The sequence below is a fragment of the Falco biarmicus genome, chromosome 9 (assembly GCF_023638135.1).
Source record: "Falco biarmicus isolate bFalBia1 chromosome 9, bFalBia1.pri, whole genome shotgun sequence".
NCBI lineage: Eukaryota > Metazoa > Chordata > Aves > Falconiformes > Falconidae > Falco > Falco biarmicus.
Window position 1 is genome coordinate 51,106,537 of NC_079296.1, and position 19,852 is coordinate 51,126,388.

The 19,852-nt window shown below is 46.4% G+C and overlaps 1 protein-coding gene across 1 annotated transcript; it reads left to right on the forward strand.

Moving 5' to 3' along the window:
• Window positions 1-211: 211 nt before the first annotated feature.
• On the forward strand, window positions 212-18,650 carry LOC130155127 (deleted in malignant brain tumors 1 protein-like). Its single transcript, XM_056352091.1, has 17 exons — window positions 212-320; window positions 4,278-4,892; window positions 5,433-5,756; window positions 6,297-6,620; window positions 7,161-7,484; window positions 8,025-8,348; window positions 8,889-9,212; window positions 9,731-10,054; window positions 10,595-10,918; window positions 11,437-11,760; window positions 12,301-12,645; window positions 13,424-13,577; window positions 13,789-13,997; window positions 15,088-15,260; window positions 15,646-16,034; window positions 17,522-17,789; window positions 18,486-18,650. Exons 1-17 carry the CDS (start codon window positions 212-214, stop codon window positions 18,648-18,650), a joined length of 5,019 nt encoding a protein of 1,672 aa, XP_056208066.1.
• Window positions 18,651-19,852: the final 1,202 nt, after the last annotated feature.

A 19,852-nucleotide genomic window follows, 5' to 3' on the forward strand; every position in this document is an offset into this window, starting at 1 on the left:
GCACATATAGTTAAGATAATTTATAATAAGGGCACAGGAAATGGAAAATTTACCGTTTGCATATAACCATTCTGTAAAGATCAGGTAGTCGTAAAAATATTGCATAAGAGATCAGACATTACATGGGCTAGACTGACCTTGGAACCCTCACTCTTTCATAAGCACAGAGTATAAATTCTGATGTCTTGCTTTATTGGTATCTCTTGACAAGATGTGTACCACTAAGAACTTGCTGTGGTTATTTCTCTTAAATATAGCACTCCTGGATGCCACCTCAGATAACCCGCTTAGGATCTTTAAAGAACTTTCTTCAAAAAAAGGTAGGAAAAAGAGGATATCTCACTCCTCTACACTGGTTCCATACACATAACTTACACGCTAGTACAATCAGCTTTGTGTAAAGATTAGAAGTAAGACAGACTGAAATTAGATAGCATCATGTTTCTTATTAAAAATATTAATTGATCGTTATCATGATTAACTGTTATTCACATTGAAGTACATTTAGTGTAATGAAATTAATATTGCTCTAATTGTTTTGTAGCAGTGTCTTGTAGCATAGTTTAAACCATATTTTACAAAAACCAAAACCTACCATGACAATACTACTGAAAGACTTTGTTCCTATAAATCCGCGGTTTTCAGTATGGAATTAAGAGGCCATAGAGTTTCTTTGGCTGCAATGCATATTTGCTTTAAAAGACTCCAAATTCAACCTTTCAGATGCACATGGAACCACCCAATACTTACTTTACATAATTTAATGGAAGCATAACAGTAAGACACGGTTGCTATCCTGTATGCTATCAGGAAGTCGCAGAGGTACGCATTTGGCTCACAGTTGGACCCTCAAAACTTTCATGCATGTGGAACAAAAACCTATAGGCTGTAGCAATCCATTCTGCACATTTCCACATTTCTAAATCAGAACAGTGTTGGGTTTTCTCAGAAAAAAATATTTATCATTGCTGAGGACTGTCTGAATACTGTCGCTATTTTACAGGGATGAAATCTTAGATTTACTACTCGCAGCAAACACCTCTTGAGTTGTATCATGCCTGCTAGCCCCTCACTTTGCCTTGGCAAGGTGATATCCCTGCTCTACTTCAAGCACATGCATTTGTAAGAGCAAGGCAAAAAAAAAGAAAAACAAAAGCGTAATCCTTACTCTCCTTTCAGAGAAGAGGTTTAAAGTCTTGTGTTCCTGCACAGAAATTGTTCTGATCAGGACACCTGCCTGTTCTCTGCAGCTATAAATAATACAACACCCGTCATCCCCAGGAATATGAGGGATATAGAGTGTGTTGCTCACTGCTTTCAAAAATACAGTAAAAAAAGTCTAAAAATAGTGGAACAAAAACTAGGCCAAGGAAATCAGGATGAGACATGTAGAAAAATAAAATAATAGAATAAAGAAGCCCAAAAATTAACACCAAAAGCAAGGCAGAGTTTGAAATTTTTGTAGGCAGCCTGACTTACATCTACAATGGATTAGAGTATTATTCAGATGAGAGATGACTTGAATAAACTATGTGTTATACAAACATAATGGTGTGACTCAAACCCATGGATTTATACATAATTTCTTAAAGAAAAGTACTTCATTTGGGGAGGGCTGAAGTGAGCATTGGGGTTTTTTGTTTGTTTCAAATCAAGTTGTGCAGTTTTGTAGAATGCATGGACCATGTCCAAGCCAAAGTTACTCTGGCTTTCCAAAAATTTTTCCCTGCTACAAGAATATATGTTTTAATCATGAAGCCCAATAGAATTTACATGACCCAGCCTGGAAATGTATGTAGGAATTTATATAGTGATTGCTGTTTGCTGACCATTGTACATTAAAGTCTGGTATCTGTTTCATTGTATAAAGTCACGTTTTGAATGTGTGGGAATAACCAAGGTTTTTGTGTGTGCTACTCAAAAAAAGCTTGAGAAATGCACAACACTTCTAAAATTCTGTATCAGACCATGGGCCATGGATAAGTATGTCGCTACTTTATGTGAAAATCATGAATACATTTCTGCTATTACGTATGAAATGAATACCTTACGTAAGTTTTCTTCATACTTGTTTTATATGTTTTTACTACACATTTAAGTTTACAGAAAATAAAACACAATAGCAGATAAACAACGTGTTCCACAACTTAAAATACTGTGGGTATCTCAAATTAGAAGTGCAGATTTAAGGTAGCACCACGAATATTCTACATTACTCCCACCCAGTCATGTCTTTCTGTAAACTATGACTGTTGCTTTTTATTGTCATGACACTAAGACTGTGCTATGCTTCATTTGTTTAGCTCCTAGCACCTTCTGTCCATTATTGCTAGCAAATACACACTAAGAATTACCACAGGCAATTCAAATATTAGCCAAAAATCCAAACTGTTCTCCTTAGTCTGACAGAACACTTATCCAAAGCTGTATGTATGAAAAATTGGTTTGCTAGATGGCAGATTTGTCCTCAGTTGTCTCTGCTAACAGTCTTATGAATTGAAAAGATAATTCTGGGAGTCTACCAAGATCTTGTGGCACATGGCACCACTAATTGCCTCTTATTTCCCAGAGACCTTGCACCACAGCTTTAGCATACAGCAGTGCACTTTGCTGCAATGCTTGGACGATGCTTTGTAAGCCAGTCTCTCATGCAGATTGACCTTACAGTGCAGCATTGCCCTCCCCTCTGTCTTTTGAATAGATTAGCCATATTCCATTGAGTTTAACAGAAGGGAGCTACCTTAAATTTTAATTAAATGTTTTAACATTACACTTTCTGCTTCAGGCTACAACAAAGGTTAGGGATTCCCAGTCCTTGGAGTTTATCAATGCTTGCTGTGTAGACACAAAGCCACGGCTGACCTGACCTAATGCTGGAAAGAGTCTTGCATTTATCTGACAAATTGCACAGCAAAGAACAATCTGTATGTCATCAAAGCAGAAAGAAAAAACAATGCAAAGGACAATTTCTGACAGTCAGCTCAACCATCACTTGTTCCTTGCCAATATATATGTATTTATATATATTTTTTCAGAGCTAAATGAATCACTGTCACACTTATCCATGCATAAAATACATAGGCTCTGTCCCTGGATTTTTGTAATGTTAAGGGTGGTAAGCCAGGAACATATGGCAAATATTACTAGCAAAAATTAGCAAATTAATAAAGCGGTTTTAAAAATTGACTACTAATGTGTCCTAGAGGAAGGGATGCCTCCGTATCTTCAGTGGATGCATATTAGTGGGCAAAATATGCAACACTCTTTTCTTAAATCTTTTTCAACAAATCTCACCAACAAATCTCCTGTCTTGTCCAAAGCTGTGAGTCAGTATTCTGTTGTACGAGTCACCACGTGGAACGAGTATGTGACCTTAAAAAATAAGTTCCACATCATTGTTTTGTTTTTAATTTCTGAAATAGTTCCCACAATTGAAATGTATGGATCTGGGAGAGTAATCTTTATAGCTTTATTGTGATAAAACATTCCTCACTTGCTTCTTTCTCCTCTTCCCTTCACAATTACAAATAAGATCCAAAATGTCACCATCCTAACATCTTCAGGTGTGTCTACATTTCTCATGTTTTCTGTCTATGTATTATTTTTGAGCTGTAATAGTTAATACCCAAGCATGGGGGGCCAAAGCGGCATGGTAGCAGGAGAGACACATAAGAGCATGGTACTGTGAACCACAGGCCCCAGGGCAGGAGATTGTTCTGCCAGCCATGTCCTTGGGAGGCTATCAGGCATGCAGCATAAAACCTGGCGAGAGCAAAGGTCTGCGGTAGAGCACCCCGCATCAACAAATGTGCATCTATCTAGGGAAAACATACATCAACTGAAATTCTTTACGACTTTCCCTGTCAAACATAGTAATTGAATGAAAAACAGCAATTTACTACAAGAATCACAGAATCACAGAACCAAAGAATTAAGGAATGCCTGAGACTGAAACTTCAAAAGTAATTTAGTCCAGCCAACCAGTAATGATTTGAGACATTTTCAGAAGAAAGATGGCTCAGAGCAGTGTTCCACCTGACCTTAAACTTTTCAAGGTCAGTGATAACTGCGACCTCCCATGCTGACAAAGAAATTACGGCTCATTTCCCTGAAAAAAATGGCTTAAAAATGGCTAAAAGAGTGGGATTTCGTCCTCTACCATGCTCTGCATCATCTGTGTCAACGGGTGGCCCCAGCATCCCCACTCTGGGAGAAAACGTGCCCTTGTCCTTCATCCACAAGGTCCTCACTTGCTCCTTTCTCTTCCTCCCCTACAGATGCCACAAGGACGACCGCACCCAGCTTCACAGTATCCATTCCTCCAGGTGGGTCTCACTTTGTCACGGTTTTGCTGGCCACTGCCTCTGGCGGTACCACTTTGTGGCTCACAGGGTGGGATTTGGTCTTCTCCACGGCACAGCAGAGCCAGGGAACCACACAGAGTAGTTATGCTGAGGGCGGCCGTCCTGGTGGCCTGAAACTCGGAGAGCACTGCCATTGTGGCAGCAAGAGAAGGTGTCCGCGTGACCAGTGGTCTCCCATGTTTTCCATGTCTCCTCCTTCCCAAGGTGTCTCCCTGAGCCTGGTGAACGGCAGGAACCGGTGTGAGGGGCGTGTAGAGATTTACCAGTATGGGAACCGGGGCACCGTCTGTGATGACAGCTGGGACCTGCAGGATGCCGAGGTCGTGTGCAGGCAGCTGGGGTGCGGCTATGCTGTATCTGCACCATCAAGTGCCTACTTTGGACAAGGCACCGGCAACATCTACCTGGATGACGTGCACTGCACAGGGAATGAGTTGTCCCTCTTCGAGTGCAGGAACAATGGTTGGGGCATCCACAACTGTGGCCACGGTGAAGATGCTGGTGTGGTGTGCTCAGGTACCCTTGCTTGTCCTTCCTCAACACCGGGACGCTTTCAAGAAGCAGCCCTTGTTGGCCGCTGTTGGCTATGCGTTGGAGAGGTGCTCAAGGGCTTTGTTTTGCCTTGTTCCCACCATGGAAGACCACCCTGGTGAGACCGCCAGGTTCTGCATCATCTGTGTCACCGGGTGGCCCCAGCATCCCCACTCTGGGAGAAAACGTGCCCTTGTCCTTCATCCACAAGGTCCTCACTTGCTCCTTTCTCTTCCTCCCCTACAGATGCCACAAGGACGACCGCACCCAGCTTCACAGTATCCATTCCTCCAGGTGGGTCTCACTTTGTCACGGTTTTGCTGGCCACTGCCTCTGGCAGTACCACTTTGTGGCTCACAGGGTGGGATTTGGTCTTCTCCACGGCACAGCAGAGCCAGGGAACCACACAGAGTAGTTATGCTGAGGGCGGCCGTCCTGGTGGCCTGAAACTCGGAGAGCACTGCCATTGTGGCAGCAAGAGAAGGTGTCCGCGTGACCAGTGGTCTCCCATGTTTTCCATGTCTCCTCCTTCCCAAGGTGTCTCCCTGAGCCTGGTGAACGGCAGGAACCGGTGTGAGGGGCGTGTAGAGATTTACCAGTATGGGAACCGGGGCACCGTCTGTGATGACAGCTGGGACCTGCAGGATGCCGAGGTCGTGTGCAGGCAGCTGGGGTGCGGCTATGCTGTATCTGCACCATCAAGTGCCTACTTTGGACAAGGCACCGGCAACATCTACCTGGATGACGTGCACTGCACAGGGAATGAGTTGTCCCTCTTCGAGTGCAGGAACAATGGTTGGGGCATCCACAACTGTGGCCACGGTGAAGATGCTGGTGTGGTGTGCTCAGGTACCCTTGCTTGTCCTTCCTCAACACCGGGACGCTTTCAAGAAGCAGCCCTTGTTGGCCGCTGTTGGCTATGTGTTGGAGAGGTGCTCAAGGGCTTTGTTTTGCCTTGTTCCCACCATGGAAGACCACCCTGGTGAGACCGCCAGGTTCTGCATCATCTGTTTCACCGGGTGGCCCCAGCATCCCCACTCTGGGAGAAAACGTGCCCTTGTCCTTCATCCACAAGGTCCTCACTTGCTCCTTTCTCTTCCTCCCCTACAGATGCCACAAGGACGACCGCACCCAGCTTCACAGTATCCATTCCTCCAGGTGGGTCTCACTTTGTCACGGTTTTGCTGGCCACTGCCTCTGGCGGTACCACTTTGTGGCTCACAGGGTGGGATTTGGTCTTCTCCACGGCACAGCAGAGCCAGGGAACCACACAGAGTAGTTATGCTGAGGGCGGCCGTCCTGGTGGCCTGAAACTCGGAGAGCACTGCCATTGTGGCAGCAAGAGAAGGTGTCCGCGTGACCAGTGGTCTCCCATGTTTTCCATGTCTCCTCCTTCCCAAGGTGTCTCCCTGAGCCTGGTGAACGGCAGGAACCAGTGTGAGGGGCGTGTAGAGATTTACCAGTATGGGAACCGGGGCACCGTCTGTGATGACAGCTGGGACCTGCAGGATGCCGAGGTCGTGTGCAGGCAGCTGGGGTGCGGCTATGCTGTATCTGCACCATCAAGTGCCTACTTTGGACAAGGCACCGGCAACATCTACCTGGATGACGTGCACTGCACAGGGAATGAGTTGTCCCTCTTCGAGTGCAGGAACAATGGTTGGGGCATCCACAACTGTGGCCACGGTGAAGATGCTGGTGTGGTGTGCTCAGGTACCCTTGCTTGTCCTTCCTCAACACCGGGACGCTTTCAAGAAGCAGCCCTTGTTGGCCGCTGTTGGCTATGCGTTGGAGAGGTGCTCAAGGGCTTTGTTTTGCCTTGTTCCCACCATGGAAGACCACCCTGGTGAGACCGCCAGGTTCTGCATCATCTGTGTCACCGGGTGGCCCCAGCATCCCCACTCTGGGAGAAAACGTGCCCTTGTCCTTCATCCACAAGGTCCTCACTTGCTCCTTTCTCTTCCTCCCCTACAGATGCCACAAGGACGACCGCACCCAGCTTCACAGTATCCATTCCTCCAGGTGGGTCTCACTTTGTCACGGTTTTGCTGGCCACTGCCTCTGGCGGTACCACTTTGTGGCTCACAGGGTGGGATTTGGTCTTCTCCACGGCACAGCAGAGCCAGGGAACCACACAGAGTAGTTATGCTGAGGGCGGCCGTCCTGGTGGCCTGAAACTCGGAGAGCACTGCCATTGTGGCAGCAAGAGAAGGTGTCCGCGTGACCAGTGGTCTCCCATGTTTTCCATGTCTCCTCCTTCCCAAGGTGTCTCCCTGAGCCTGGTGAACGGCAGGAACCGGTGTGAGGGGCGTGTAGAGATTTACCAGTATGGGAACCGGGGCACCGTCTGTGATGACAGCTGGGACCTGCAGGATGCCGAGGTCGTGTGCAGGCAGCTGGGGTGCGGCTATGCTGTATCTGCACCATCAAGTGCCTACTTTGGACAAGGCACCGGCAACATCTACCTGGATGACGTGCACTGCACAGGGAATGAGTTGTCCCTCTTCGAGTGCAGGAACAATGGTTGGGGCATCCACAACTGTGGCCACGGTGAAGATGCTGGTGTGGTGTGCTCAGGTACCCTTGCTTGTCCTTCCTCAACACCGGGACGCTTTCAAGAAGCAGCCCTTGTTGGCCGCTGTTGGCTATGTGTTGGAGAGGTGCTCAAGGGCTTTGTTTTGCCTTGTTCCCACCATGGAAGACCACCCTGGTGAGACCGCCAGGTTCTGCATCATCTGTTTCACCGGGTGGCCCCAGCATCCCCACTCTGGGAGAAAACGTGCCCTTGTCCTTCATCCACAAGGTCCTCACTTGCTCCTTTCTCTTCCTCCCCTACAGATGCCACAAGGACGACCGCACCCAGCTTCACAGTATCCATTCCTCCAGGTGGGTCTCACTTTGTCACGGTTTTGCTGGCCACTGCCTCTGGCGGTACCACTTTGTGGCTCACAGGGTGGGATTTGGTCTTCTCCACGGCACAGCAGAGCCAGGGAACCACACAGAGTAGTTATGCTGAGGGCGGCCGTCCTGGTGGCCTGAAACTCGGAGAGCACTGCCATTGTGGCAGCAAGAGAAGGTGTCCGCGTGACCAGTGGTCTCCCATGTTTTCCATGTCTCCTCCTTCCCAAGGTGTCTCCCTGAGCCTGGTGAACGGCAGGAACCAGTGTGAGGGGCGTGTAGAGATTTACCAGTATGGGAACCGGGGCACCGTCTGTGATGACAGCTGGGACCTGCAGGATGCCGAGGTCGTGTGCAGGCAGCTGGGGTGCGGCTATGCTGTATCTGCACCATCAAGTGCCTACTTTGGACAAGGCACCGGCAACATCTACCTGGATGACGTGCACTGCACAGGGAATGAGTCGTCCCTCTTCGAGTGCAGGAACAATGGTTGGGGCATCCACAACTGTGGCCACGGTGAAGATGCTGGTGTGGTGTGCTCAGGTACCCTTGCTTGTCCTTCCTCAACACCGGGACGCTTTCAAGAAGCAGCCCTTGTTGGCTGCTGTTGGCTATGTGTTGGAGAGGTGCTCAAGGGCTTTGTTTTGCCTTGTTCCCACCATGGAAGACCACCCTGGTGAGACCGCCAGGTTCTGCATCATCTGTTTCACCGGGTGGCCCCAGCATCCCCACTCTGGGAGAAAACGTGCCCTTGTCCTTCATCCACAAGGTCCTCACTTGCTCCTTTCTCTTCCTCCCCTACAGATGCCACAAGGACGACCGCACCCAGCTTCACAGTATCCATTCCTCCAGGTGGGTCTCACTTTGTCACGGTTTTGCTGGCCACTGCCTCTGGCGGTACCACTTTGTGGCTCACAGGGTGGGATTTGGTCTTCTCCACGGCACAGCAGAGCCAGGGAACCACACAGAGTAGTTATGCTGAGGGCGGCCGTCCTGGTGGCCTGAAACTCGGAGAGCACTGCCATTGTGGCAGCAAGAGAAGGTGTCCGCGTGACCAGTGGTCTCCCATGTTTTCCATGTCTCCTCCTTCCCAAGGTGTCTCCCTGAGCCTGGTGAACGGCAGGAACCGGTGTGAGGGGCGTGTAGAGATTTACCAGTATGGGAACCGGGGCACCGTCTGTGATGACAGCTGGGACCTGCAGGATGCCGAGGTCGTGTGCAGGCAGCTGGGGTGCGGCTATGCTGTATCTGCACCATCAAGTGCCTACTTTGGACAAGGCACCGGCAACATCTACCTGGATGACGTGCACTGCACAGGGAATGAGTTGTCCCTCTTCGAGTGCAGGAACAATGGTTGGGGCATCCACAACTGTGGCCACGGTGAAGATGCTGGTGTGGTGTGCTCAGGTACCCTTGCTTGTCCTTCCTCAACACCGGGACGCTTTCAAGAAGCAGCCCTTGTTGGCCGCTGTTGGCTATGCGTTGGAGAGGTGCTCAAGGGCTTTGTTTTGCCTTGTTCCCACCATGGAAGACCACCCTGGTGAGACCGCCAGGTTCTGCATCATCTGTGTCACCGGGTGGCCCCAGCATCCCCACTCTGGGAGAAAACGTGCCCTTGTCCTTCATCCACAAGGTCCTCACTTGCTCCTTTCTCTTCCTCCCCTACAGATGCCACAAGGACGACCGCACCCAGCTTCACAGTATCCATTCCTCCAGGTGGGTCTCACTTTGTCACAGTTTTGCTGGCCACTGCCTCTGGCGGTACCACTTGGTCTTCTCCACGGCACAGCAGAGCCAGGGAACCACACAGAGTAGTTATGCTGAGGGCGGCCGTCCCGGTGGCCTGAAACTCGGAGAGCACTGCCATTGTGGCAGCAAGAGAAGGTGTCCGCGTGACCAGGGGTCTCCCATGTTTTCCATGTCTCCTCCTTCCCAAGGTGTCTCCCTGAGCCTGGTGAATGGCAGCAGCCGGTGTGAGGGGCGTGTAGAGATTTACCAGTATGGGAACCGGGGCACCGTCTGTGATGACAGCTGGGACCTGCAGGATGCCGAGGTCGTGTGCAGGCAGCTGGGGTGCGGCTATGCTGTATCTGCACCATCAAGTGCCTACTTTGGACAAGGCACCGGCAACATCTACCTGGATGATGTGCACTGCACAGGGAATGAGTTGTCCCTCTTCGAGTGCAGGAACAATGGTTGGGGCATCCACAACTGTGGCCACGGTGAAGATGCTGGTGTGGTGTGCTCAGGTACCCTTGCTTGTCCTTCCTCAACACCGGGACGCTTTCAAGAAGCAGCCCTTGTTGGCCGCTGTTGGCTATGCGTTGGAGAGGTGCTCAAGGGCTTTGTTTTGCCTTGTTCCCACCATGGAAGACCACCCTGGTGAGACCGCCAGGTTCTGCATCATCTGTTTCACCGGGTGGCCCCAGCATCCCCACTCTGGGAGAAAACGTGCCCTTGTCCTTCATCCACAAGGTCCTCACTTGCTCCTTTCTCTTCCTCCCCTACAGATGCCACAAGGACGACCGCACCCAGCTTCACAGTATCCATTCCTCCAGGTGGGTCTCACTTTGTCACGGTTTTGCTGGCCACTGCCTCTGGCGGTACCACTTTGTGGCTCACAGGGTGGGATTTGGTCTTCTCCACGGCACAGCAGAGCCAGGGAACCACACAGAGTAGTTATGCTGAGGGCGGCCGTCCTGGTGGCCTGAAACTCGGAGAGCACTGCCATTGTGGCAGCAAGAGAAGGTGTCCGCGTGACCAGTGGTCTCCCATGTTTTCCATGTCTCCTCCTTCCCAAGGTGTCTCCCTGAGCCTGGTGAACGGCAGGAACCGGTGTGAGGGGCGTGTAGAGATTTACCAGTATGGGAACCGGGGCACCGTCTGTGATGACAGCTGGGACCTGCAGGATGCCGAGGTCGTGTGCAGGCAGCTGGGGTGCGGCTATGCTGTATCTGCACCATCAAGTGCCTACTTTGGACAAGGCACCGGCAACATCTACCTGGATGACGTGCACTGCACAGGGAATGAGTTGTCCCTCTTCGAGTGCAGGAACAATGGTTGGGGCATCCACAACTGTGGCCACGGTGAAGATGCTGGTGTGGTGTGCTCAGGTACCCTTGCTTGTCCTTCCTCAACACCGGGACGCTTTCAAGAAGCAGCCCTTGTTGGCCGCTGTTGGCTATGCGTTGGAGAGGTGCTCAAGGGCTTTGTTTTGCCTTGTTCCCACCATGGAAGACCACCCTGGTGAGACCGCCAGGTTCTGCATCATCTGTGTCACCGGGTGGCCCCAGCATCCCCACTCTGGGAGAAAACGTGCCCTTGTCCTTCATCCACAAGGTCCTCACTTGCTCCTTTCTCTTCCTCCCCTACAGATGCCACAAGGACGACCGCACCCAGCTTCACAGTATCCATTCCTCCAGGTGGGTCTCACTTTGTCACAGTTTTGCTGGCCACTGCCTCTGGCGGTACCACTTGGTCTTCTCCACGGCACAGCAGAGCCAGGGAACCACACAGAGTAGTTATGCTGAGGGCGGCCGTCCCGGTGGCCTGAAACTCGGAGAGCACTGCCATTGTGGCAGCAAGAGAAGGTGTCCGCGTGACCAGGGGTCTCCCATGTTTTCCATGTCTCCTCCTTCCCAAGGTGTCTCCCTGAGCCTGGTGAACGGCAGCAGCCGGTGTGAGGGGCGTGTAGAGATTTACCAGTATGGGAACCGGGGCACCGTCTGTGATGACAGCTGGGACCTGCAGGATGCCGAGGTCGTGTGCAGGCAGCTGGGGTGCGGCTATGCTGTATCTGCACCATCAAGTGCCTACTTTGGACAAGGCACCGGCAACATCTACCTGGATGACGTGCACTGCACAGGGAATGAGTTGTCCCTCTTCGAGTGCAGGAACAATGGTTGGGGCATCCACAACTGTGGCCACGGTGAAGATGCTGGTGTGGTGTGCTCAGGTACCCTTGCTTGTCCTTCCTCAACACCGGGACGCTTTCAAGAAGCAGCCCTTGTTGGCCGCTGTTGGCTATGCGTTGGAGAGGTGCTCAAGGGCTTTGTTTTGCCTTGTTCCCACCATGGAAGACCACCCTGGTGAGACCGCCAGGTTCTGCATCATCTGTTTCACCGGGTGGCCCCAGCATCCCCACTCTGGGAGAAAACGTGCCCTTGTCCTTCATCCACAAGGTCCTCACTTGCTCCTTTCTCTTCCTCCCCTACAGATGCCACAAGGACGACCGCACCCAGCTTCACAGTATCCATTCCTCCAGGTGGGTCTCACTTTGTCACGGTTTTGCTGGCCACTGCCTCTGGCGGTACCACTTTGTGGCTCACAGGGTGGGATTTGGTCTTCTCCACGGCACAGCAGAGCCAGGGAACCACACAGAGTAGTTATGCTGAGGGCGGCCGTCCCGGTGGCCTGAAACTCGGAGAGCACTGCCATTGTGGCAGCAAGAGAAGGTGTCCGCGTGACCAGGGGTCTCCCATGTTTTCCATGTCTCCTCCTTCCCAAGGTGTCTCCCTGAGCCTGGTGAACGGCAGGAACCGGTGTGAGGGGCGTGTAGAGATTTACCAGTATGGGAACCGGGGCACCGTCTGTGATGACAGCTGGGACCTGCAGGATGCCGAGGTCGTGTGCAGGCAGCTGGGGTGCGGCTATGCTGTATCTGCACCATCAAGTGCCTACTTTGGACAAGGCACCGGCAACATCTACCTGGATGACGTGCACTGCACAGGGAATGAGTCGTCCCTCTTCGAGTGCAGGAACAATGGTTGGGGCATCCACAACTGTGGCCACGGTGAAGATGCTGGTGTGGTGTGCTCAGGTACCCTTGCTTGTCCTTCCTCAACACCGGGACGCTTTCAAGAAGCAGCCCTTGTTGGCCGCTGTTGGCTATGTGTTGGAGAGGTGCTCAAGGGCTTTGTTTTGCCTTGTTCCCACCATGGAAGACCACCCTGGTGAGACCGCCAGGTTCTGCATCATCTGTGTCACCGGGTGGCCCCAGCATCCCCACTCTGGGAGAAAACGTGCCCTTGTCCTTCATCCACAAGGTCCTCACTTGCTCCTTTCTCTTCCTCCCCTACAGATGCCATGGCCATGACAAATGTTTCGAGTCCACCATTTACTACTGCAGGTGTGTCAGCTTTTTTCTTCTGTCCAGTGTATTAATTTTGACGTGGTTTTTTTATACGTTGATATATTTGAGGTTTTCAAGTTTTACATTGTTATAATTTTTCAAAAAATTTTTTTACATTTCAAATCCTTCATACTGTTCTCCTATTTCTATGTGATTCTATTGCTTGGCCTGATTTCACTGAATTGATTTTTTGGGAAATCTTTTCTTTCTTTTCTAGTTTCAATGTTATTAAGGTAGGAGCTTCTGCTTTTTCTCATAGATACTTATTTTTTAAGCCTACCAAATGTAAAAGGACACGGAAGCGTCACCGTTCTCTGGAGGTCATCAGTCTTGTAGCCTGAATGAGAAGAGCACAATATTTCAGTTTCTCTGGAGATTTAACTTGCTGTTGCTTTTGCTTAGATACATAAAATGTATTTTTCGTTTTATGAGGGGTAAATCTAAATTATTAAGTTTCGTATCTTATGTTTTTTGTTTGTTTGTTTGTTTTTTGTTTTAGCTAAAAAATATATTTGTGGTGGCTTGCTTTTTAATTCCTCCGGAACCATCCAGAGTCCTTCTTATCCTTTGAATTATCCAGATAATGCTGAGTGTTTATGGCAGATACAAGTGACAAATAATTTCCGTGTTATGCTCACATTTATAAGCATTCAGTAAGTAAGCCACTTCTTGCTTTGGCAATAAATGGGTCCCAAATCTCAACTACAAACACAGCTCCCAAGCACATTTCCCATGCTTTCAAATGAAGTATAAATATTACGTGGGAGTTGTGTGAGTGCGGTATCTTAGTTTATTGTTTGTTCATCACTTAAAAAGCAGAATTTACCTCATGCATTTTATTATATATTCACATTTCTTCCCCAGGTTGCAAGGTGGATGCCAGAATGACTATATTGAGATCTATGATGGGCCTCCCAAAACATCTCCTCTGCTTGGAAAAATTTGTTCTAGTTCTTATCTCACGTACACATCATCCTCAAATTTTTTGACTGTCAGATTTCACAGTGACTCTGGATATTCCAGTAGAGGGTTTCGTGCTGAGTATCAGTCCTTTCCAGCAGACCAGAGCACCAGTGAGTTTCTGTTCTGTTTGTAATGTTTTCTTTGGTAAGGATCTTTAATACCCTGATTCTAGTTGCTAAATAAGGATTTGTTGATGTTGTTGAAGAAATCCCACATAGATAACATTCCTACTTGGATTTCATGACTGGTTACTGCTGGATCACTTTCAGACAAAAAAAAAATATTTTATTTAAAAGAAAAATCTTCAAGTATCAAATTGTCTTTACATGTTTTCTATGATGGCCAGTCTAAATTCATATTTCTTCTTATCATGTCATTATTCATATATCTTTTTTCTACCTTTGTGAACATATTTTCATAGATATATTGGTTAGAAAGGACCTTTGGAGGCTTCCTAGTCAAACTATTCAAAGCAGAGCTATGCCAACAGCGGTTCAGGTACATTATGGATTTATATATGAGTATCTAGAAACATTCAGGAGATGAAATCTTCAAAGCCACTTCTCTGGATGTCCTGTTGCACTTCTGTCCTGCAGTCCCAGTGGGAAAGTTTATCTAATGTGCACTCACAGCCATGCCAGGCACAAACAATGGCCATCACATTTGGGTCTGTTGTCTTTGTAACTGCCTTTCAAGAGGCTTTGCATTGCCAGTTGGTCCCTGTTATCAAATATCTCTCTCTACCAAAAGCCAAAATCTCCCTGGGATCATTTTTTTTTTTTTTTTTTTATGTCATGGATTCAGTGAAATGTCGTGGAGGTGGTTTCAGGATCCTCTCCCACCCAAACAGTGTTTCTGCAAGCCAATGGGAACATTTAGCTCTACACCTTCCACAAGAGCTTTTGAATTCTTATTCATAAAACCTTCCACTTAGCATCTTCATGCGAGTGGTGATACTGGCCCAAGGTCTCAGCAGCAGCCTATTGTAAGCTACTTTTTGTCAGGAGACTAACTGAAGGTCAGCTGAAGTTTGTCAGACACCATTGCTTATTCATATTAAGGTCTAAGGTATAAAAATAAGTGGTTTGGCTTATGAATTCTCTCCCCTAAATGACAGAATTTATTGTATTTGCTGAAGTCATAACATGCAGGCATTATCAAGTACCTGAAATCACTAATAATTAATATTTTATTCCCTAGCCCTTGTGTGCTTGCCAACTTCCATGCGCGCAGTTATAGACAGACGCTATCTCCAGTCACGTGGCTACTCAGTGTGGAACGCCAGCTTGTCAGACTCTTATTGTAGACCAACAATTACATCAACTGAAGTTATATTCAACATTCCATACAACGGCTGTGGTACACAAAGACAGGTTGGTATCAACATATTTTAGGAGAGATGTCTAAGTCTGGGCATGGAAATTTAATAGATATTTGGAAAACTGTCATGAATCACAAAGGGTGTTGTGGCCCACAGGTATTCAAAACACAGAAAAGAAGCATGTGTTCCTGGAGGTTGTCCTTCCCAGGGTTTAAGTAATCCCTGTATTTATTTCAGTGATGTTCTAGAGAACAAAGTATAGGAGAGAGTTAAGCAAACAATCCCATCCAGGATGCTTGGGTTTGTATGTATGACACTGAGTATGCCATGTTCTTACTGACTAATACTAGGACCTGGCACATACAGAGAAGGTCATAGTACTCACTGTGGACATGACTATATGTGGTAATTTTGTACTTATCTAATGTGTCAAACAGGGCAACAATGAAACAATCACCTACTCCAATGTGATAACAGTGCCCGCTTCTGGTTACATCATCAAAAGGCAAAGGGACCTTCACTTGCACACCAAATGCAAAATGCTCCAGGACACCTGGGTGCAAGTAATGTACGATGCCAATGATGTCATTAACGTTGATGAAACCCAGTATGGCAGATACGACATGAACTTGAAATTCTACAATTCCTCATCTTTCCTGTGGCCAGTGCATGACTTTCCATACTACGTTGACCTGAATCAGAATTTGTTCCTTCAAGCTTCTCTTCACAGCTCTGACCCAAATCTTGTGGTGTTTGTGGACACATGTGTGGCATCACCTGATCCTAACAATTTTAGAACACTGGCCTATATATTGATCAGAAATGGGTAAGAACTTTCTAAAGAATCACTTTAAAAGTAGCTCTATGCATAGTTCTGAAAGAGCTTAATTTATGAAAGAATTGCTCTAGGGCTGGTATACGGTGCTTGCAATTCTTAATATAAATATACTTCTAAGAAAGGCCTCTTGGCAAAGCCTGAATAAAATATAATATGTCAAAGAAATGCCATTCAGAAGTTTGCAGGCAAGCACTAAGACTTTACTCAAGGAGGTAGTGTAGAAAATGAGGTCTGAATTTGTTTCTGAAACATAGAGATGTCAATAGCTTTATGGTTCCATACATCAAAATAAAAAAGAAAAAGAAGAGAAACCCTTAGTTTTTTCTTGCTATTCTAGAAACCTAAAACATTTTGCTTGATTTGATACAAGATGTGCCTTTGATTTGAAATGGGAAAGTTGTGGACTCTTGTAAAGAATGTAAAACTGATGGAGCTGGAAGCATAAAAGTGTGGCTCTCACTGTGCCATTTTGTTCCAGGAATGAAAGGCTTGTGCTAGTTTATTTCCCTTCTGTGCTTGGTGGCATGTGAATTTTTCTGCCTGCTAGGAGGGTGTTCACATCAGTAACCTTAGCAGGGTAGTAACCCGCTGAGAAGCTGCAAGTTAGGCTTGTGATTCCAGTTAATTTTTATTCATGTGACATGGAGCTGTGCCAAAAGCAAATGTATTTACTGAATCTGAAATCAGTAATATCTATTTGTAAATATAAAGTGTGTTGGGATATCACTGCGCTATAAAATAAAATAGGAATGAGAAGGATTTAAAATCCTTGGTGTATTTATTAGGGAAATGAGCACGGATATAATTAAGGGCAACTCTGACATATCCTGGAGTAACAATTCTGGGTTGATTATTGTGATCTTTTTTCATGGCGGTTAAATTAAACCAGATGGACTAGGATCTAAGTTAGGTAACTTCTAAGGCTAGTAATTGACAGTAAGTGAAACTCATTGACAGAAAAGTTAATCTAGCAACTTGTTCTGCGAAAAACCTGGAGATTTCTGTCAGGTGTCACGATTCAAGCAAGGTACACTACCAACACTGAAGGACTAGAAAGCATGTTTCTTTCCCCAAAAAGTTGTGTATTAGAAGTAATTTTGTTCTTCCAGAATAGAAAGGGGCACTTTCTGCAGCGATCTGCTGGGATCTATTTGGAAATAGGCAATCCTGTTTGCAAATGCAAATCAGGTCTTCACCACTAGTTATTTTTCAGCTACTCATGTTTGCAGAAACTTTGATGAGCTACAAAATTTCTGTGCTGTATATATTATTGTGGTAGAAATCACTGCCACTGTTACTTTTTTTTGTTTCTTAATTTCCCTTCTTGCTAAGAATACTTGGTTTTTTAATCCTGTTGAGTTCTCTTATACCGTTACCTTCTGGTTTTATATTTAAAGTTGAAACATATTGCACAGAGATAGTGAAATAGTGTTTGTATTCCCAATAGCTAATCTGTTAATTTTATATCTTTCCAGGTGTGTTAAGGATCCTACCTACTCCTCTTACTATTCACCATACCACAATGTTACTCGGTTTGCATTTAATGCTTTTTCATTCTTTAATCGACACTCATCAGTTTACCTGCAGTGTGAGCTGGTGGTGTGCCAGTACCGTGACTACTCTTCCCGCTGCTACCAGGGCTGTGTTAGTAGGTTCAAGAGGAATGTAGGCTCTTCCCATGAAAAAATGAATGTTGTTCTTGGACCTATCCAACTTCGGGAAGCTGACACTGGAAAAAGGACTGCTGGTAAGTTTAAAAAACTTAAATGACATAAAACTCTGTAGATTACTGTATGTTTGTGCATCAGTTCGAACTCGAAATCCAGCTCTGGACAAACCTTTGCTGATTTATTCACAACTCTGCTATAATTCTTAGGGGGATTTTTTTTTTTATAAGGTTTACCAGCTACTTCCTTTCTGTCATAGTGTAGATCCATTATTTGTCCTGCACATGTCAAATGGCAATTGATTTGGTTCCGTGGGAAGAAGGATGAGATGTAACTCATATCCCTGCAGGATTTATATTAATTTTTCAAAGCTCTCTGTGCCTGATGGACATGTCTCTTATTTATTAGAAACCAGTCTGTAGGTCCTCTTGGAAATATTGTCTCCCACTGTCCTGTAGCTGCTGTTTCCACTATCAAAACCCAGCATCTTATGGTCTTAGAGTGTAATCATTACAAACTCTTAGTTGCTCTTCAATTTCCTACCATAATCTTTACTTGTTTGGCATGGCCACAGAATCATTTGTGAAACAATGCACAATAAAACAATTTGGTTTCTGATCAGATCCAGATTGCAACTTTTTAAATTCAGGTTCTCTTTGCCTCATTACCTTTGAGATTAACTAGCTCAGGAAAAAAGGAAATTAAAACCCCCTCTCTCTCTCTCTTTTTTTTTTTTTTTTTTTTTTTTTTTTTTTTTTTTTTTCCCACAAAGCTGGCTTCTGACATTCAGGAGAAAGGGGAGTCTCAGAGCTCAGTGCCTGCTGCCAGCTCCCACGTTTCTTTGGCTGTAACCACTGTGGTGCTTTTAGCTGCTGTTCTCATGGTGGGAGCATTTCTTTTGAAGTGTAAACTGAAGAACCCATACCATACCAGATAATGTGAAAGGAAACCCAAGACTTGAAGCTGGAAAGATGTTTTCACCCGCCACCTACTGCATTCATTAATGTTGCAATCTGCGTAGAGAGTAACTCTTACTTGACTATTCCACCATCCAGATCTTTTATCTTTTTTGAAAAATGTACTATATCAAGATAACACCTGGTGTTACCATGAACTGAATTTATAAAGGAGCTTGGCTTTGAAATCCTCAAGTCCAAATACACTTGAGATCTAAAGAAATGTTGATTCTTCCATCTCGGCATCCAAATAAGTGGCCATCTTCAACGCTGGATATTTCAGAGCATCTCTGTTGAGCTCCTGGTTGAGTGTCCATCTAAGAAGACTGATTTGGGTGACCTGAGAAAGAACTAACTTATTTTGCCATTGCTGATATGCAGATAAAACACCTGTGTAGCACCGTGAAGTAGTCTGGAAAATAGTCCAAGAAAAATGTTTCTTTGCAGTAAAAATATCTCAGTAATGAGTCATAGCCAAAAATGCACAGGGGCTGCACATAAGGAATTGCTCCTGTACAGCATTCCTTGTTTTTTGGGGTACGGATCTTCACAATTACATTTTCCTCTGAGAAAATGCAGGCCATTTATAAGATTTTGTATAAAGGATGAATATAATCAAATCTTATTTTAAATGGGTAATTAAAAAATGCAGGAAAGAAAACATCTTTTGAGCACTACTTTTTTTTGTGTACTTGCACACATACAACCCAAGTGTCCGAACTCCCAGCTAACGCATTATCAGGTTGGAGAAGGTGGCTTCTGACACAGTGGCTTTGCCAAGTGATGATTTCTGCTCTTGTTCTTACGCATTTCTACACCTTTAATGGGGGCAGGAGGGAGAGAATGTACGTAAGTTGTCATAAGGAAGCGTGACTTGTCTCTTGTCTCCATGCGAAAAGAAAATAAAAACAATAAAAAAGGAAGAACCTGTTTGGAAGAAACTACACATTACAGGTGGAAAGGTCATTGGTATTTGATTGAGAAATGATCTTCTTTAGACTTTTCTGTTTTCTAGCCAGCTATGAAAGAGGAAAGTTTTTTGGGAACAGTATAATGTACTATGCGTGAGGTGAGTCAGAGACAAAGTAGTGACGTGTAAGGAAGGTGAGCTGTACTCTAGGGTGACATCTTGACCTGACGAGGAGGATGTGGGCAGCTCTGACGGGAATCATCATTACTTCCT